Source organism: Equus quagga, chromosome 8 (genome assembly GCF_021613505.1).
Source record: "Equus quagga isolate Etosha38 chromosome 8, UCLA_HA_Equagga_1.0, whole genome shotgun sequence".
Classification (NCBI taxonomy): Eukaryota; Metazoa; Chordata; class Mammalia; order Perissodactyla; family Equidae; genus Equus; species Equus quagga.
In genome coordinates, this window is record NC_060274.1 from 46025691 (window position 1) to 46043648 (window position 17958).

General features: G+C 45.7%; 1 protein-coding gene across 3 annotated transcripts in view; it reads right to left on the reverse strand.

Annotated features, from left to right (window-relative positions):
• DDC (dopa decarboxylase) overlaps window positions 1-17958 on the reverse strand; it is a 90596-nt gene that overhangs the window by 27255 nt on the left and 45383 nt on the right. For all 3 annotated transcript variants that reach the window (XM_046669420.1, XM_046669418.1, XM_046669419.1), the window contains exons 7-8: window positions 7531-7597; window positions 1703-1797 (exon numbers count right to left, since the gene is read on the reverse strand). In XM_046669420.1, coding sequence (XP_046525376.1) covers window positions 1703-1797; window positions 7531-7597 — 162 coding nt within the window. The remainder of the gene's footprint in view (window positions 1-1702; window positions 1798-7530; window positions 7598-17958) is intronic.

Genomic DNA, 17958 nt, shown 5'->3' on the forward strand with positions numbered 1-17958 from the left:
CTGATACTCAGAATTAGAAGGAACATCTGGCCCCGACCACATCCTGGGGAGAGGCCAAATCCCGATGAACACTTTGCCCCGTCTTCCCCTGAGACTACAGGGGCAGACATTCCTAGTGATATGGATCGTCTCCAGAACAAAAGGTATTTTATATGATACAGAGATTTATTCTTCATTTCCAGCACCAACCACCCACAAAACCAGCTATCAGCAGTGCACTGCAGAGGGCTGGGGTGAGCTCTGGGATCAGAACCCCTCACACACTGCACCCCCACCCACTGTTTACAGAGGCTTCTGGAAGCTCCATTTACCCCATCCCCCAGGATTGATCTAAGCCTGATCAATAAGTAATCACTGAATGAATGAGTGAATAAATGAAAGAATATGATGGAGATATAAACCAGAATGCCGCTTTATTTATTACTAGAAAGGGGGTTATTCTTTCTAAAGATGGGAACATTTGTATTCTGTATCACTGACCCCCACTTTTCTGGTATTACGGTATTATGAGAATCCAAATTAGTAATTAGAAGGTTGATTGGCAGCGTGACATGAGAATGGAGAGAGGTTTTGAGGGGCAGTCTCTGCAGGTCATGCAGAGAAAAATAGTAATAGCATCTAATGCATGCACAGTGCTTACTGTGTGCCAGATGCTGTTTTTAAGCCCTTTAAATATTAACTCCTCTGATCTTTACAACAACCCCTTGAAAGCAGACGTCACTACTAAATCCATTTTGTGAAGTGTAGAGAGGATAGGAACCTGCCCAGGGGGACACAGCTAGTCCTACAGTAAAGCTGAGATTCTGGAAGGCAGTCTAACACCAAAGACTGCGCCCTTAATCCCTGGACCACGCAGGAGCGAGGTCTCATGAAATCCTTGCCTCTGAGCACAAAGCCAACGCCAGGGCTCTCTGACTCACTATCTCCTTCCAAAATCTGCCTCTCTGGATTCTTTGTTGCACTTATATCTGAGTTCCTGGCGAGGAGGAACTTCCTGCCCCATGTGCTGCTCCAACAATAAAATCCAGCCTGAGTCTGAAATAATACATCAGAGCACATTCATAAGGTCATTTCTTTGTCTTAAGTGTGCACCATGTACACTCGGCACCCCTGTGGAAAAGCAGAGTACGGGGCGATAATTTTGATTGTTTGTTATTTCTCAAAAGAAACAAATGTTTTAGTTGGCATTACAGGCCACATTTTACAAATTCTGCAAGTGGCCTAGGACATTTGAATGTGTTGGTAGCTGCTCAATCAATATTGGTTTGGTGAATATCACGTTCAGTTGCATGGTCAAAACATGGCTTTCATATTGAACCGGATTATATGGCATTGCAGCTCAGAATTTTAAATTACTCCTCAATCTGAAATGCAGTAATATTTTATTTTGTTCCTAAATATTTTCCCACAGTTTTACAAGCTAAAATCTATCCTGTCATGACAGCTCTGCACAGGATTTGTGCAGACTGGAAAATAGCTGTAAATGTCAGATGTATTTCAAGAAGACAAGCTGTATGACCAGGAAGTTTCTCAACCTCTGTCATAAGGAGGTGTAATTTCTAATAATCACTGAAACTGGTTTGAAAATAATTTGCTGAAACAAACCACAACGGTGAAAAATTGCATATCACATCTTTGTAAGAAGAAGTCACTGATAACATAGTGCTTTTACTAAAATGATCTTATAAAAGAGCACACCCACCTCTACACCATTCAGAAGAGGCCGGAATTCAGGGCAGATGAAGGCGCTGCCTGCATAGGCAGCATCAATGTGCAGCCACACGTCCTCCTTGATACCTAAAGTCCAGGAGAGACTTGTGAGTTCTCAAGTGGATGCCCTGGTCACATGGGGTCTGACAACTAGCCCTGTCCCATCCCAGTGCCCTTCTTGTATGTAGTCTCTCAAGAGCATCGCTTGGCCTGATTTCTGGATCCCTAACAGGCTCCTCTGTTCTGAAGGCAATGAAGCTGAGGGCAGAGGTCATGTGCTTCTGGCCCTGGATGATGCCTGGCACAGACCCGGTGCTCAGTGAATGCATGGAAGGTGAGGGAAATGGAGCAATTACCCCCTGATTCTTCAGGCTGCTCCTCTGTTCGGCACAGCTCTAAGGGACCAGCACACTCTAACCCCTGCAGGCTTATTTGCCTGCATTATACCCCAGTTACATCACCTTTCTCTGCTCTCCCCCATCTCACTCACCTGGAATTTTCTTCCAGATTCTCTCGGCTCACCTGTTCCAGAGTCCTTCCCCACAAACATCACTTGAGGAAGGTTCTAGTAGACAACCCACACTGATCTCCATCTGCCCCACTCCATCCCCACGTGAAGTGAAGTCATTTATTTCACACGTTCTGAAATCATCCCTGGCTCCTTCTGCGCATAGGATTTTTGTTTTCCCGTTGTACCGGATGGCCTTGCAGGAAGGGACCGAGTCTTACTTTCGAAGTGGAATAGTGTCCTGTTTAAATGCACTCCCTCAATTCGAACATATCTCGGTTCAGCAACTGCCTCCAATCGCCCAGCAACCATAAGACCTTATCTCCTTTCTCTAAGCCTCATTCTCCTCCCAGGCAAAGGGAGAGGAAAATAGCACCCATATAACCCCCATGAGGGATCAAGGAGAGAACCATCCCAATGCTCCATCACGACACCAACACAGAGTTAACGAGAAGTGCACGGGATCATCATGGTTACTCCCTTCCTCAGCTAAGTGCCCACTTAACATGGGCATGAAATATGCAAGCACATTGGAGAGGGAACGGGGTCCTTCCCTTACAGGTGAGGATACTGCCCCAGGAGCACTGGGTGAAGGCCACTTGTGGGGATCTGTGGGGATCAGTCAGCACCTGCCAAGGGCCTTTGTGCTGATTGATGGGCTCACGGTACACTTTTTCATACACGATGCGGGTTAATCACACATGATGCTATGAGGAGTGATGAGCAATTCTTAGCTCTGCTGATAAAACACAGAAGAGGAATTTCAAAGCCTTGATTCAGTTTGATCTTCAGGATTGAAGGGATTAAAGGTCAGATGGAGATCAAATGTGTCCAAGCACATGTGCTATTGCCACAGAAGACCATGGTTCAGTGATGTCGAGCAACCTGAAGAATGTTTTATGGGCAAAGGGGGTCTGGGTTCATCACCTCATGTGGACCAGCCTCACTGGGGGCCTGCAGAGCCCCACATGGATGCAGCCGTGAACCAGAAAGAGCACAAGCCTTAGTATGATATGGAGTGTCTCCTTGAAAACAACACAACAACTACTGTTGCTATGGCTCAGAAACGGTGTGGTCAAGAGAAACTTCAGATTCAGATGGGCATAAATCTCAAAGCAAGTCTGTGCTCTCCATGGCACTGTTTGGGCAGTCCCAACATCGCTGGTGAGGGAGCCCCATTTTCTGTCAGAGGAGCTTTGATGGAGTTTGAGATGCCCGTGTCTGTGTTCAGTTCAGGCTGTGGGATGAAGGGCTGAGGCAGAGCAGGATCCCAGGGTCTGAACGCGCAGAGGACTCACGAAAGACACAAGCCATGAGGGTGGGAGGAGAGGGACAGAATGGAGAAGCTGCAGACAGGCCTGTCTTTCTCCCTCACACCTATGTCCTCCTCCCTCAGCCACCACCCTCATGAGGGGGAACGTTTGTTTCAAAAGACAGTAAAAACCACAACCCATCAACATTCCCCGGGCCTCCTCCAGGACAGACAGAGGGGAGAAGATCTGGCCCAAACCCCAGGAGGGGGCCAGAATGATGCCATGCCTCAATTCTCCGTCACTCCAGAGTGCATGGCAGACTCGGGGAGGGGGTGGTGGGTAGGGAAGGAGGCCCCAGAGGAAGGTGTGTGGTGAAGAATTAACTTTATCAGGGCCAGCCTGGTGGTGTGGTCGTTAAGATCACACACTCCACTTTGGCAGCCCAGGGTTCATGAGTTCAGATCCTGGGCATGGGCCGACACTCTGCTCATCAAGCCATGCTGTGGTACCATCCCACATATAAAACAGAGGAAGATTAGTACAGATGTTAGCTCTGGGACAATCTTCCTCAGGCAAAAAGAGGAAGATTGGCAACGAATGTTAGCTCAGGGCCAATCTGCCTCACCACAAAACCAAAAAGAACCAAAAAGAATTAACTTTATTCCAAAAGAAGCCTGGCCTTTGCCATCAGCTCCTGGGAGGTGACCTCTAAGCCCTGGAATGCCCTGCCTGGGTCTTTGGCCCGCAGACAGTGTAACAACAAGATTTACGATGGGGGCTTTGGGCCACGCCACGTCACTTCTGACTTCTGGAGGAACTAGAGACTACAGGCATCAGCCAGACCTCGGAAAGGGCTGGAGACTGAAGGGCAGCCATGTGGTTAGTGTGTGACTGAGCCCAATACAACTCTGGATGCTGAAGGCTTGGGCGAGCTTCTGTGGCAGGGAGGTGCCCACTCCATGCGTGTCGTCATGCATCTTGGCTGGGGGAGTTAGCCAGCCATGACCCCCTGGGAGAGGATGACCAGAAGCTCTGAGTTTGGGCCCCTCCCACATTCCACGTGACTCCTCCCTGCAATAAAGTGTAACCATAAACATGCTTTTAGGGAGCTCTGTGAGTCCTTCCTGTGGATTATCAAACCTGAGCCTGGTTTTGGGAACCTCTGAACTTGGGATTGGCATCAGAAGCAAGGGTGGTCTTTGAGGGACTGGGTTCCCTCTAACCATTTGGTTGGCCTAGAATTCCCACAGAAGGAACTTACAGATGCTCATGGAGAGTAGACTCCAATTGGGCTTCTCTCCTTTCCACAGGGGCGTAAAAGCCATTGTCACCACCTCTGCATCTTGTGTGTCACACGTGATCCACCGACAGCACGACCTGCCTTCGGGGCCTTCTGCATATGCAGGTGTCTCTAGCAGTCAGGCAGGCACTGAGACCCCAAGGCCAGAGCACAGGAGTTGCATGCCCCAGGACAAGGACAACAAGGTCAACAAGGTCAACTGAGGCGAGGCCGCAACAGGGAAGGGGAAGCCTCCACACCTCTCCTGGTACCAGTTTCCTTACAAGGCTTGCAGGAACAGTAGTGGCCCGGGCTCACTGCCCATCTGCTGCATCCCCCTCCCAGACATCCTGGTGCCGCAGCCGGATGCGGCTTTGGTCGCCTGGCCCGCCCTGCGCTCCCTTTCTCACTCCCCGGGACCCCTGCCCTCAGCTCCCCTCTTTCACACCTCCCACCTGTCTGCCTTCAACTCTCTGCTTTCTGTGTCTCATTGTCTTCTCAATAAAACCTGCCAGGAAATTCAACTGATCAGTCCAAGTGAACCAATCGAAACAGTCTGTCTGGCTGATCATTTTAAAAGGAGCTAAAAAGAAAATGCCTTTCCTAAAGCAGCAGTTTAGAGAAAACCATCTTTTGATGTGTCCTCTTTGTCAAATTCTGGTGGATGAATAAGTTATCTGAATTATTTTAATGTTTATTCTAATCATACTGTAGAACAAGGTCACCTCAGGATCCCAGAACAGTTCTGTTTGAAGTTGAAGAACGCTAAATATGTGGTGATAGTCAAGTAAATGGTGTCAGAGGAGGGGAAGTAGGTAAAAAAGTGCTTGCTATCAATGGGTAGTAATAGCGTCTCAATAATAAACACAGTAATCAAAATTCCCCTCAGCTATGAACTTTGGCAGTGAATGGAAGAGTTTGGGCATTCACCCGCGTGAGCTCCCTCAGCCAGCCCCAGAGCAGCCTCTGTGATTGGCACCAGACACATCACAAATCAAGCTCTGCCCACAGCCCCTAGACTGGGAGCAGAGGGAGCTCCAGGACAGCAGAACAGCCTGTGCTGGGTCCCCTCTGTGAGCCGTGAACGACAGGTGCATCCGGCTGGCTGTCATCTCTCCAGGCCAGCAGGCGGCCAGCCCTGGGGCTCCTGGGACCACAGGGCCATGTGGGTTCTGCCTTGCAGAAGACTCAGCCCTCTAAATCTGATAGTGCCGGGAATTACATCAGCCAACCACTGTCCAGGACATCCCGTTCTGAGCCCAACATCTGAGTCAGGCGGGCTCCAAGCGACTTGGCCCAGCTGACAAGTGCTTGCAGCTGACGAGGCCAACGCCGTCGCTGGAGTCCTGAGTCGGCCATTTCTGTCCCTTGTCCCCGGCTCCAAGCCATGCACAACTGCCTTCTGCCAGCTGTTCTTACAGATGTCTGCCAGAGGTCATAAATGGTGGAGCAAAAACCTGTGGGTGAATGGGCAGGACTACACCTGCAGCCACTTAGCAGGGCTGGTCACAGACACCACCTTTTGTCCACCACCTTTGTCTCACACACTTTCCATGCATTAACTCATCCTCTAAAGAGCCCTGTGAGGGAAATATTTCATTTTACAACTACAAGCATTGTTTTCCTCTCCAATTACAGATGGGGAAATGAAGCTCAGCACTGAAGGCACGTGGCTTTAAGTGTTGGGCCAGGGCTGTCACCTCAAGGCCCTCAGGATGGGACAAGAGGGTCTGCTCCCCTAAGTGTGACCACAGGCAGATCCCAGGTTAGGAGAGGCGAGAAACGTGCCAGGGTTATGCAGACGGGGCAGTGAGTTCCCATGATATCTGGCCCAAGCCACGGGTATGCCGTCTGAGGGACTGAACAGTCTTCGTGTGACACTCAGACTGTTCAGATGATCAGCTCCACCATCTCTGTGGCAGCAGCTGTGGGAGTGGAGCATGCTCACTCCCTGAGGGGCAGAGAAAGGGGAGGTCCGTGAGCTGGTGCCCCTGCCCAAGGACAGGTCTCCCGTCACAGAAACCCCTCCCGGGCCTGCTGGGTTCCCAGAGCCAGATGTTAGAGGGGGAAATTTAGAAATGTGGCTACTTATCCATGGTCTATCTTTTGAAAACTTTGAGTTCTCATCTCTGTGAGAAAACCTAAGGGCTCTAAGTATGGGAGGAGGTGAGAGAGGCCCAGGGAAACACATAGAGCACAGACAGTCAGGTTTTTACATTGATTCGCTTAGTCACTTTAAGCAATTTGCTTAACTACATTCACCAATTCCAAAAAGGCTGAAAATGATATGCCAGAAGATTTAATTTTAGGATAACTAGTTCTCACGTGGTGCGTATACACCACCCTTGTGTGAGAGTGCTTGCTCTAAGAGTCTGAAGAGCTTATTCTCCTCGACGGGGCAACAGAGCCTTGAAAACTGATATCACTGTCCGATGTATATTGCTGGGACAGTTTTTTCTTCTGGCATGTCAGTCTAGCTAAGCTCAGCTCTTGTCCGATTAGCCCAAATTCTGAGTCTGCAAAGATCAAGCTAATGAGGTTTGTGTTACTGCAAATACAAGGAGAGTTTGGCAAACCAGTGTAATATTAAGTTTTATGATGTTAATATTATATTTTTATTAACATATAAATATATTATTATATAGTAATATATTTTATATTGCGGTATGTAATATGCTATAATGTTACTATTACAGAAGAGGAGACCCCAAAAAAGAAGGTCTACGAAGTTCCTACATATTAAGAACATTCTCCAAAAGAAAATTTAATTTGATACTTACAGATAGGACCCACTTCTAAGAGATTATCAAAGGAGCAGCAAGATGTGGTCCCCAGTGTAGCCACCACCTGTGGAGTGAAAAACAGACCTCCTTTCAGCTCCCACTTCTTAGTCAGTCCCGTAACCTCCATGTGCACAGCCACTGCCCCCAGGGGATCCCACAGACTCTAATGTGGTGCTCGATGCAGTCTGCTAGATGAAGATGGAAACCTATGAAGGCACATTTCATCTTTGCATGGAAGCATCTGCACAGGTGGAGAGAAACAGACCTGCCGACAGAAGTCTGGGCTGTGGTTAGAAACGGCATTTGCACAAGATTTCCTGTGGTGTTGGGGGGCAAAATTGAAGCCCCTGACCACATGGACAGTATTTCCTGTGCTCTGTTTTATTCACAGTACAAATAATGACTATAAGAATATCATTCCTTCCATCAAGTAGAAAGTCTGTATTTTTTCCTTTGGGGGGGTATGTGTGTGTGTGTGCATGTGGGCATGTGTGCAGAGTGCAGAGCAAGCACACTGGCAGTAATAGGCATGCCAGCAAGGCTGGTGCTGCTCAAGACACTGTGGGATGCACTTCTAGAACTGCATCTGGGGTCAGTTCAGAGCCACCCCAGGAGTTTGCCCTGGGGTATCACCCACTAGCTTTCATCTGCTGCCTTTCTTTCTCTGAACCATACTGTTCCCAAAGATTAATTCCAACCTCAAAAGACGAAGATTGCTCTCCTAGGGAGATTCATGAGAAAGCCCCACCAAGGCTGAAAATAGCTCTTAAAGGAATGTTCCAAGAAGGCGTTCCACGCTGTTGGCCACACAACTGGGAACTGTGGCCCAGAATTCCAGGGCCCGTTCTTGCTCTCTGAGTACCTTGTAGCGCTGTGATAACACGTGCACAACCTGACGTCTCATTCCCACACACAAGGCTATCTCTCCCTCTAGCTGCACGAAGCTCTTGAAACCAGGGTCCGCATCTTATTTCTTTATATTGCTAGGAATTTGCACTTTGCTGGACGTGGAATAGGTGCTGAAACATATGTCTGAATTCAAACTCTCTCCAAATGATAGAAAAGTCCATTACGTTTACAAAACCAAAGAGCCTAATTGATTTGCTTGCTGAGCGCTGTCCGGATAATGAAATTTCTCCTTTGAAGTGAGGACTGTGAAATTTCATTCAATCTGTTTATCTTTCTTTTTTCAAAGACTGGCACTTGCACTAACATCTATTACCAATCTTTTTTTTATCTTCTTCTTCTTCTTCTTCTCCCCAAAGCCCCCCAGCATACAGTTGTACATTCTAGTTGTAGGTCCTTCTGGCTCTGCTATGTGGGATGCCGCCTCAGCATGGCTTGATGAGCAGTGCCATGTCTGTGCCCAGGATCTGAACAGGCAAAACCTTAGGCCGCCGAAGCAGAGCACATGAACTTAACCACTCAGCCCCAGGGCCAGCCCCCAATTTGTATATCTTTATTGAGCCCTCACTAAGACTCCACGTAACCAATGTTATGTGTCCTGAGAATAGAGATGGAGAGGTGAGAGACTCACTTAATCTAGTAAACTTGAGAACTGGGTTGGAGGCCTTTGTGGTTCCATTTCATCTACAACCAACTGCCTTTGACCTGAAAACCAAATGCGTCTCTCAGAGACAGTCAAGTGTTCTTGCCAAGGAAGCATTGTGTCTGCCCTATGGAAGGGTCAGCTGATGGGCCCTGGCTCTCTGCTCACACAGTTGCCTGGATTGGAGAGTGGTCCTGCTCGGGGACCAGAGTTGTCCCCTGCCCAGTGGCAGGAAGTGGTTCCAAAGCAAGTCCAAGCTGCACTCTGGCAGGACTCATGTATCAGTGGTGTGTGACCAAGGGGAGTCAGGCCCCCAAAGGGATTACTTTCAGCATCAGCAGGAGCAGAGTGTTTTAAAATGTTTTATTCTTATTCAGGCATGGTGAGGTCAATAGATCAGGAGACTATTGCCATTGAAAAGATAGCATGTTGTGCTCACAGTTTCCAAGAGGAGGTGGCATACAGTGCCATGCAGGGCCACATGGGGAATCACCAGGGTAGGTCAGGAGGCAGAGGGAGTGAGGGGAGAATGTAGGCAAGAGACTTGATTGGAGTTTCCGCAGAAAGGAATAGGTGAGGCAGGGTTAGCAGGCTTAAGACCAGCTAGAATTATTTTAGGGGGCTGTGGGGTGTGGGGCTGTCCCTGGTTGTCTGACACCTACCTTGGGATGATCGGGGCAGGTGGGTAGTGGCCTAGAGTGTAAGAGCCTGATACAGGAGGCAGATGGGCCATGTGGCCTCTGGATTGCTTGGTTCACATATGAAAGGCTCACCTGTAGGCAAGTCCTTTACTAACTCTAGGAATGGGCTAGCCCTGGGAGGTGCAGTCCCTCCAGCCTCCTCAGCAAAGCTCCTAAGATGTCAAAGCATCAGAAATACAGAAAATAAAAAGGCATGATGAATGCACAGACATTTAAGCCAAGCACTTGGGACAAAAAGAGCTGGCTTGGAGGCCCAGCTCTGCCTCATGTTGGCATCTCACTGGGTTTCAGATTTCTCATAAGCAGCACAAATGCATTGCATCTGGGCCCTGCCCATTCTATGAGGTCTCAGCAGGTTTAGATGCTCCACACCCAATGCCCTCTGTGGCGCTCTCAGCACCCCTCGTCACCTCTGTGTGTGCCCTCCCCATTTCAAGCTTCAAGCATTCTCCACTCTTGCTTCATTTTGACAAGATGAGTCACTGAGTAAGAATTCAAGTCAGTGTGCTATTTTTCTCAGGTATTTGCATTTCTTCCTGATACATAACTAAATACTAAAGTGCTTTGTCTACGGTGCCTGGCTTACTGGGTAGAGCATGGGACTGTTAAGATGCTTTGTCTACGTTATTAAAAGAAGACTAAAAATTATGTAGTTTAGAAAAACTACAGGATGATTCACTTATCTTAATATTGCTTGAAATTTGTTTTCTCAATTTTCAGAGTCTCTTAGGAACAATGTATCTGTAGTTCAGCAATTCCTTCAGTTTCATTTCATTTTCCTCAGTTAAATTCTAATTGAATTAAATGCAATAACTTCTGACTTTCAAATTACATATATAGTAAATATCCTCTTGTTCGAATTATTTTCTATCCGTTAAAGTGCACACAGAAGAGCGTCTAGAATGATGTTCACCAAATATTAATACTGCTTATCTCTTAAGATGAGATGTTGGTTAATATAAACCTTTATTCTTAGAGTTTTACATGATTATTGATGTTTTTGTTCTGAGCATGGAACATTTTTGTAAAAACAATAAAATCCTGCCTTGTCCTGGGAGTGGCCTCCATTGAGAATAAGAATAGGGGACGTTCTCTGAGTGCCCGCTCTGCCAGGCCTGGTGCCGGGAGCTTGGCAGATGTTATATTCAATCGTCACAACAACCTTATGAGTTGGATATGTGTGTGTTCCCTACTTTACAGCTAACCTAAGTGAGACTCCCAGAGGTGGGTCCGAGGACACGTAGACAGGCAGGAGCAGACCGAGATGTGAACCCAGGTGTGGTTACCACTTCTTGTCCTGCCAGTTAAAGGACCCAGCACCCAGGGCCATGCCACAGGCCCTTCCAGCCAACCTAAGCCCTTTGCCACTCACGAGGGAGGCCCGTGGACAGGAGTGGCAATCGTGGCTTTCAGCGAGGATGTGCCAGGCTGGCGAGGTGATGGGGCCCTGTGTGCTCAGTATTCTAGATGACTAAGAGTCAGCTTGTCCTAATTCTCAGAAGCCACTTTAAAGCCCAGCACCTGCTCTGCTGAGGGCTCTGATTACCTCGGCTCAGCTCAATCACACTAACCTGATTTCAGCCGCTCTGCAGAGGCATAATCACATTTGTGCAAGGGGAGGGGGGAGGAGGACAGTGCAGGCGCCCCATCTCTGAGAGCCCACGGCATTCCTGCTCCTGAGCAGGCGTCCCTTTCCAGAGGCAGAGCCTCCTCTACTGCCTTCCTTGCCCATCAACTGGCCTGCTTTGCTCAGATATGTGCCTCTCAGGCACCGCCCTTTGCCTTTGGCCTGACCTTAGCAAGTAGAGAAGGCAAACTATGACCAACACGAGGAAGAAAGGGGAACTTTCACAAGCCCCAATGGAGTTCATGGAGGGCAGAGATCCAGCTCTCTGGGTTCAAACCTACCAAATGTGCCCCTTGCTCTCAGCAGTGGGTCTTGAATTTTGAGGGGTCTGTAACCCCTTTGGGAATGTAGTGAAGGTTACAGGTCTACATCTCAGACTTGTGCATAGAGTGATTGTGCATGCGCAGAATTAGAACCACTAGATATACAGTTTCAACGGAACAACAGGACAATAAGTCAAAGCTGAAGCGACAGCCCCTCTCGGTCTGGACCAGCCTGACTCTTTGGCTTCACTGTCCCGTGGCTGCCTGTTTAAACTAACAAACTGGCTGCAGCTCCTTAACTATCCTATGATCTTGCACAGCTCTACCTTTGCAGTACTCTTTTCTTCAACAAGAAAGGCACGATGCCTATGAGCACTACCTGCATACCCTCTAGGGCACGGCTTATGCGCTCTCTTAGCAAAAGGCTTCCCTGATCTCCTCTATAGAGCTAAGTGCAGCCTCTACCCCTTCTCTACGTGCATGCTTTTCATCCAATGGTGCAAAGATTGGGGAACACGTCTGTCTTCTCACTGAGAACCATCCCATGTGGAAAGGGACCATGGCTCTTCACAAATCCCCAGGGGCTGGCACAGGAGGTGATCTGAAGGAAACCTGTTTGATGAGTGTAGGAACATGTGTGTGGATGAACCAGGAAGCTTCCCTCTGCTCCAAAACACAGGACTGGCCCATGTCTGTGGCCTCTGTCAGCAGAACGTCACAGATGCCCCAAATACATTTTGCTCTAAAGAGCAAAATTCCAACAGTGGTACATTCATTGGGTGCCCCATCCTCCTCTAAAAGAATAAAAATTTGGTTTTGTTCCTCTGGACAAAACAGTGGTCTTCTCTTGAATGCTTTGTATCTCTCCTTCTCACTTGGCTCCTTCACTTAAGCATATAAATATCATAAATCTCTCATTTCAGCACAACTTCCATTGTCCCAGCATTACAGCTACTGCCCTACTTCTCTCCTGTCCTTCACAGGCAAACTTCTTTACAAGGGAATCTATTCCTGCATTTCTCATTCATTCATTAGCCCAGTGGAATCTGAATTTCACCCCTGGCCACCCTGGTAAACCTACTTCTATGAAGTTCACAAATTACCTTCTCTTAGCAAAACAAGTAAGGTGTCTCTCAGTCCTAATATCACTTGGCATCTCCAGCCTTCAGGATACTCTCCTACGGGGCTTGGTTCCCCCACCTCCCTGATTCTCCTTTTCAGTTTCCTTCCTGAGCTCCTCTCTCTCAACCCACCTTTAAATGTTGATGTTCTCTCCTAGGCCTCTTCTCTCAAGTAGACCCCGTGGACTGCCGCATCATTCCCAGTGACTTTGGGACCAGCCAAACTCATCTGTGTGTCTGGTTCAGACCTCTCTTCTTACATGACCTCAACTTTCTTGGGAGACATCTCTGCTTACAAGTGCAAACCTTCAACTTGTACAAAAATGAGCTTGTCTTCTTCTCTCCCAAGCCTGTGCTCCTTCTATTTCTTAAGCTCTCTCTATATCTCATAGCTCAAGGAATGGAATAGCAGAACCATCTAAGTGAGAGATGTGGAAGTCATTCTGAACTCTTCCCTGCATTCAATTAGTCACCGATTCCTTTATCAATGTTTCTTGAATCCATTCCTTTCATTTCACATCCATTGCCATCATTTTCATTCACATCGTCCTTATCCTCAACTAATTGTCACAGAGTATTTAATCTCCCTGCCTCTTGTCTTGCCTCTCACCAATCTCTCCATCACACCAACCATCCTTAATCATTTGCTTTTGCCCAGACACATGTGATAAGTAACTTTTACATCACAAATACACTCCCACAGGCAAATCCAGATTTTGATAGGACTCGATGAATATTTTTCAGATAAGTAATGTTGCAAAATAATTCATAATCTCTGCAAGTTTTGGCTTTTAATTGCTAATGACCACTCATAATGGTGGATGGATCAGTATGATAGCCATGAGAGTGACAGCCGCTCCACATCCCAGCCCACCCCCCCGACCTGCCCAAGTAAAGCTATTCAAGTATGCAATGTTACTTTTATAGGCTAGCTTTGAACTGATGCAAACTGAAAAAAAGAACCCCAATTTTAGGCCTTTATTCTAATGGACAGACAACTTGAGGCACATTTCACCAGGAAACTCTATGTGCCAGGCCTACACAGCCCCTCAATGTGCCCGTTGGCACATTGAAAATACAAATCTGGTTGTGTCTCTCTTCAGCCTAAAACTCCTTCAGTGAATGCCCACTGCGCTTTGGGAAAAGCCCATCTTCCTCATGGGCTGGTCCCTGCATGGCTTCCTCACCACCCACCTCCTACGCCCCTCCATTCACCTCACAGGTCCAGGCAATGAAGGCCCTCACAGTTGCTCAGAACTGCCAGTGGCTCTCTCCCTGCCCCTTCATGGACAATAGTGCAATGTGGTGCATGAAGCAGGAGATTTGGAATCACATCATAGCACGACCTGCCTGCTTTATGGCCCTCACAAATTCCAAAGTCTCTCCATGCATCAGTTGACTGGGATACCATAGAATGTCATTGCAATTTCCTTTCACTAAAAGGCTTTTTTGCCTAAGCTGCCCCCCGACTCTTTCCCTTGACCTCCATCCCTCTTCTTTCAAGACTATTGCTCCTGCGGCAACTGTTCCCTGACCCTGTCTTCCCACAGTGGAATTGCTGAAATTGCTTCTAGCACAGACCACACTGCACCTTGTCACAAATGACCGTTCACTTAACGTCTCTGTCTAGGCAACAAGATCCCTGAGGGCCCCCGTTCATCTCAATACCCACAGGCCCAGCAGGTAGTGGGTGCTCAATAAACATTTATCACACGAATGACTAAGTAAATGAACATGGAATTGTTACATATTCCATCATGATAAGTTTAGAAATATAGTGACTAGAAGGATCTGGCACCTCCTGCTGCTAAGACCATGAATTTGTCCACCTTTGGCTTGAGAGCCCACCAATGAGGATTATAAATTGTAGTCAATGTAGATGCCTCCTAAATGACATATATAAAATGTCCCAACAAGGGCCTTGGCCACCCTGAAGAGCTCACAAATGATGCTTTATTTCAAAGTGCTCATAAACACAAAGGCACAGAGGAGTGGCCAGAGCGGAAGACTACACTGTCTTCTGAAATCCCGTCCCTGAATTATGACAGCATTTGATTCTTCTTTCTTTTGTGTAGTGTCATAAATATGTATGTGTTTTTAGAACAACTTTTTATGGAAAATATCTGAACAACAAAGACAATAATAATTGTTTTCTAATGATTCCTGAGGGAAGACCACAAAAGCTTATACGTTATAAAATAATTTGGAAAGAAGAGACAAATTTCTCTCTCTCCTTCTTTCTCAGAATCCCTACAACTTTCTGTATCATTGTATTACTCAATACATACATTTGAATTTTTATCAAAGATGAAGGAGAAAAATACTGAAAGAAATTAAAGCTATTGACTTTGGAGAGGGAACATCACGGGTGAGGAGGAGGGGATTGTTCAGGTGATCCCTGTTTTTGGCGCTGCCGTTGCAGGACACACAGAACTAATTAACTGTGAAGCTAGGTGTATATATAACTTTAATTAAAATATAAATTTTAATGTAAGTGAAAACTTAGATTCTAATGAAAGAACACATAATGGGCGAAAGGGAGGAGGGAAAATTTCTAATTAATAATATAACACTCTCCTGCTTAGCAATATCACCACCATTAGATTTCCTTCAGTAGATGTCTCTATTTTAACCTTTTCTTTCTTGGCTGAGGAAGATTTACCCTGAGCTAACATCTGCTGCTAATCTTCCTCTTTTTGTTTGTGAGCTGCTGCCACAGCATAGCCACTGACAGACGAGTGGTATAGGTCCATGCCAGGGAACTGAACCAGAGCCACCGAAGTGGAGTGTGCCGAACTTAACCATTAGGCCACTGGGACTGACCCTTAACATATTTTTAACAACTTCTTTTTTATTTTGGGGAGAAAGATTGTCCCTGAGCTAACATCTGTGTCAGTCTTCCTCTATTTTGCATACAGGACACCAAAACAGCATGGCTTGATGGGTGGTAAGTCCATGCCCAGGATCCGAACCTGTGAACCCCAGGCCACCAAAGCAGAGCACACGAACTTAACCACTATGCCACCAGGCCGGCCCCTTTAATAATTTTTGTAAAGCACGTTTTTGGGTAAATTGGTGTGACATTTTTGGTGAGGAATATGGCAGCTTCTAAAGCCTTGGGAAAAACCATAATTTTGATCAAATAATTCCAGTGCTTGAAATTGTTCCTAAGGACCTAGTGACAGATGTAAGATTAATTAATTAGTTAATTTTTAAAATGTACCAGTAACTATCATAAAGAATGTAAGGTAGATAACCCAAATGTTTAACACTAGGATATTGCTAGCATATATATGCATATATTTGAATTCCTCTCAAAGGAATTGTATTTCACTTATTTGTGTTATATGTACATATGTGTACGTGTGTGTATGTATATATATATATATTATACATATATATATAGGGAGAGAGATTATATATAATGACCTGAAGAAATGTTCATAATATATGAAGTGAAAACTAAATTTACAAATCAGTGTCCACAACAAAATCTTAATTTTGTTCCAAATAAATAAATGTAAATGTGTGCAGAGAAAGGGTCTAAAATGATATAAACCAAAATGTTAAATGTATTTTTCTTTAACTTTTATTTGTCTTTTTAGACTCTCCTATGATTATAAAATATTGTAAAGTGATTAATATCCTTATAATGAAAACATTGATACAATAATTTTAAAAATAAACTTTTTCTTAATAATACACCATTGTTTTAATTTTCATTTCCAGTTTAGCTTCCAGCTGTGATGAAGAAGCCTGGAGCAAACTAACAGTTCCAGAACCAACAGCTGGAAAATTCAAACCATATCAGTGTGAAGGAATCAAAGAGCTGCAGAGGCAGCCAAGAATTGAGGAGCCAGGATCCAAGAGCGAAGGGAAACTCACTAGTGAATCTGACATTCTGTCCACTACTTTCCCCTCAGGGCCTGTGCTGATTCTTAAGCCACCCTGTGCTGAGAGGCTATGATGTGTGGTGGACAGTCTGGTGTAGAGGCCCAGAAGTCAGCAGGGCTTTTGAGAACCTCCCAGGGCAGGAGACACATTGGAGTTTGAGGCTGCCATGGCAGCAAGGACTTGAGAGGCCAAGATCCCAGCAGGAAAGGAAATTCAGAGAATTGCACTGGATGTACTGCACTACACTGCCCATCAAGTTATTTTCTGCTTCTTATGCTGAGAAAGAAAGAGGCCACGAAGAAAAGCAAAAAAAGAGATGAAAAGCTGAGCAGAATGTTCAGCAGTTGGATGAAGCAGGAAGACAGAAATTGGAGTCTAGACCTACCAATGACAAGGGGACCTGGAAAACACCCAACTCTCAGACGGGCAACATGACAGGAGTGGGAGCAAAGCAGAGGCAGGCAGAGTTAGAGTCAGAGCGCAACTGTGTGCAAGCTCAGACCTTCGTTGGCTTGAAGGAGTGGCTCATTTCTTTAGCTTCCTGCCAGAAGCTAGGGTGAGTCCTCTCCAGAGAAAAATAACATAACTGGAAGTCTCTATAACTTTTCATACACTATGTTTGACATTGAAAAAAATACCAGCTACATCAAGAAACAGAACTAGAAGAACAAGAGAAACAAACAAAAAGAAAATAGATGCGCAGGGTCTACAGATATTGGAGTTAGAAGATGATGTACTTTAAAATAATTATGATTAATATGTTCAATAAAATAGATGGAAAGATGGGAAATTTCACCAGAGAACAAGCATCTATTAAAGCAATCAAATGAAAATTCTAAAATCAAAATTGTTAATATTTATTATTCCTTACAAATAAAGGGGAAATTTAGACATTTTCAGATGAAGAAAAACTAAGAAAATTTCTCACCAACAGACCTCCCTAATAATGGCTAAAGAAAATTATCTAGACTGAAAGCAAATGATAACAAAAGGAATCTTGGAACATTGAGAAAGAAGAATGAAGAATGAAAACAAAAATATGAGTAAGTACCATTGACTTTCCTTCTCTTCAGTATTTTAATTTATGTTTGATGGCTGAAGCAAAAAGTATAACACTGTCTGATGTGGTTCTCTGTAAGTAGAAGTGATATTTAAAACAATTATAAATGGGAGAGGGTAAAGGGACTAAGGAAGGTAATGTGTCTATTTTTTATTCAAATTGGTAAGATGATGACACTGGTAGACTTTGATAAGTCATATGTATATAATA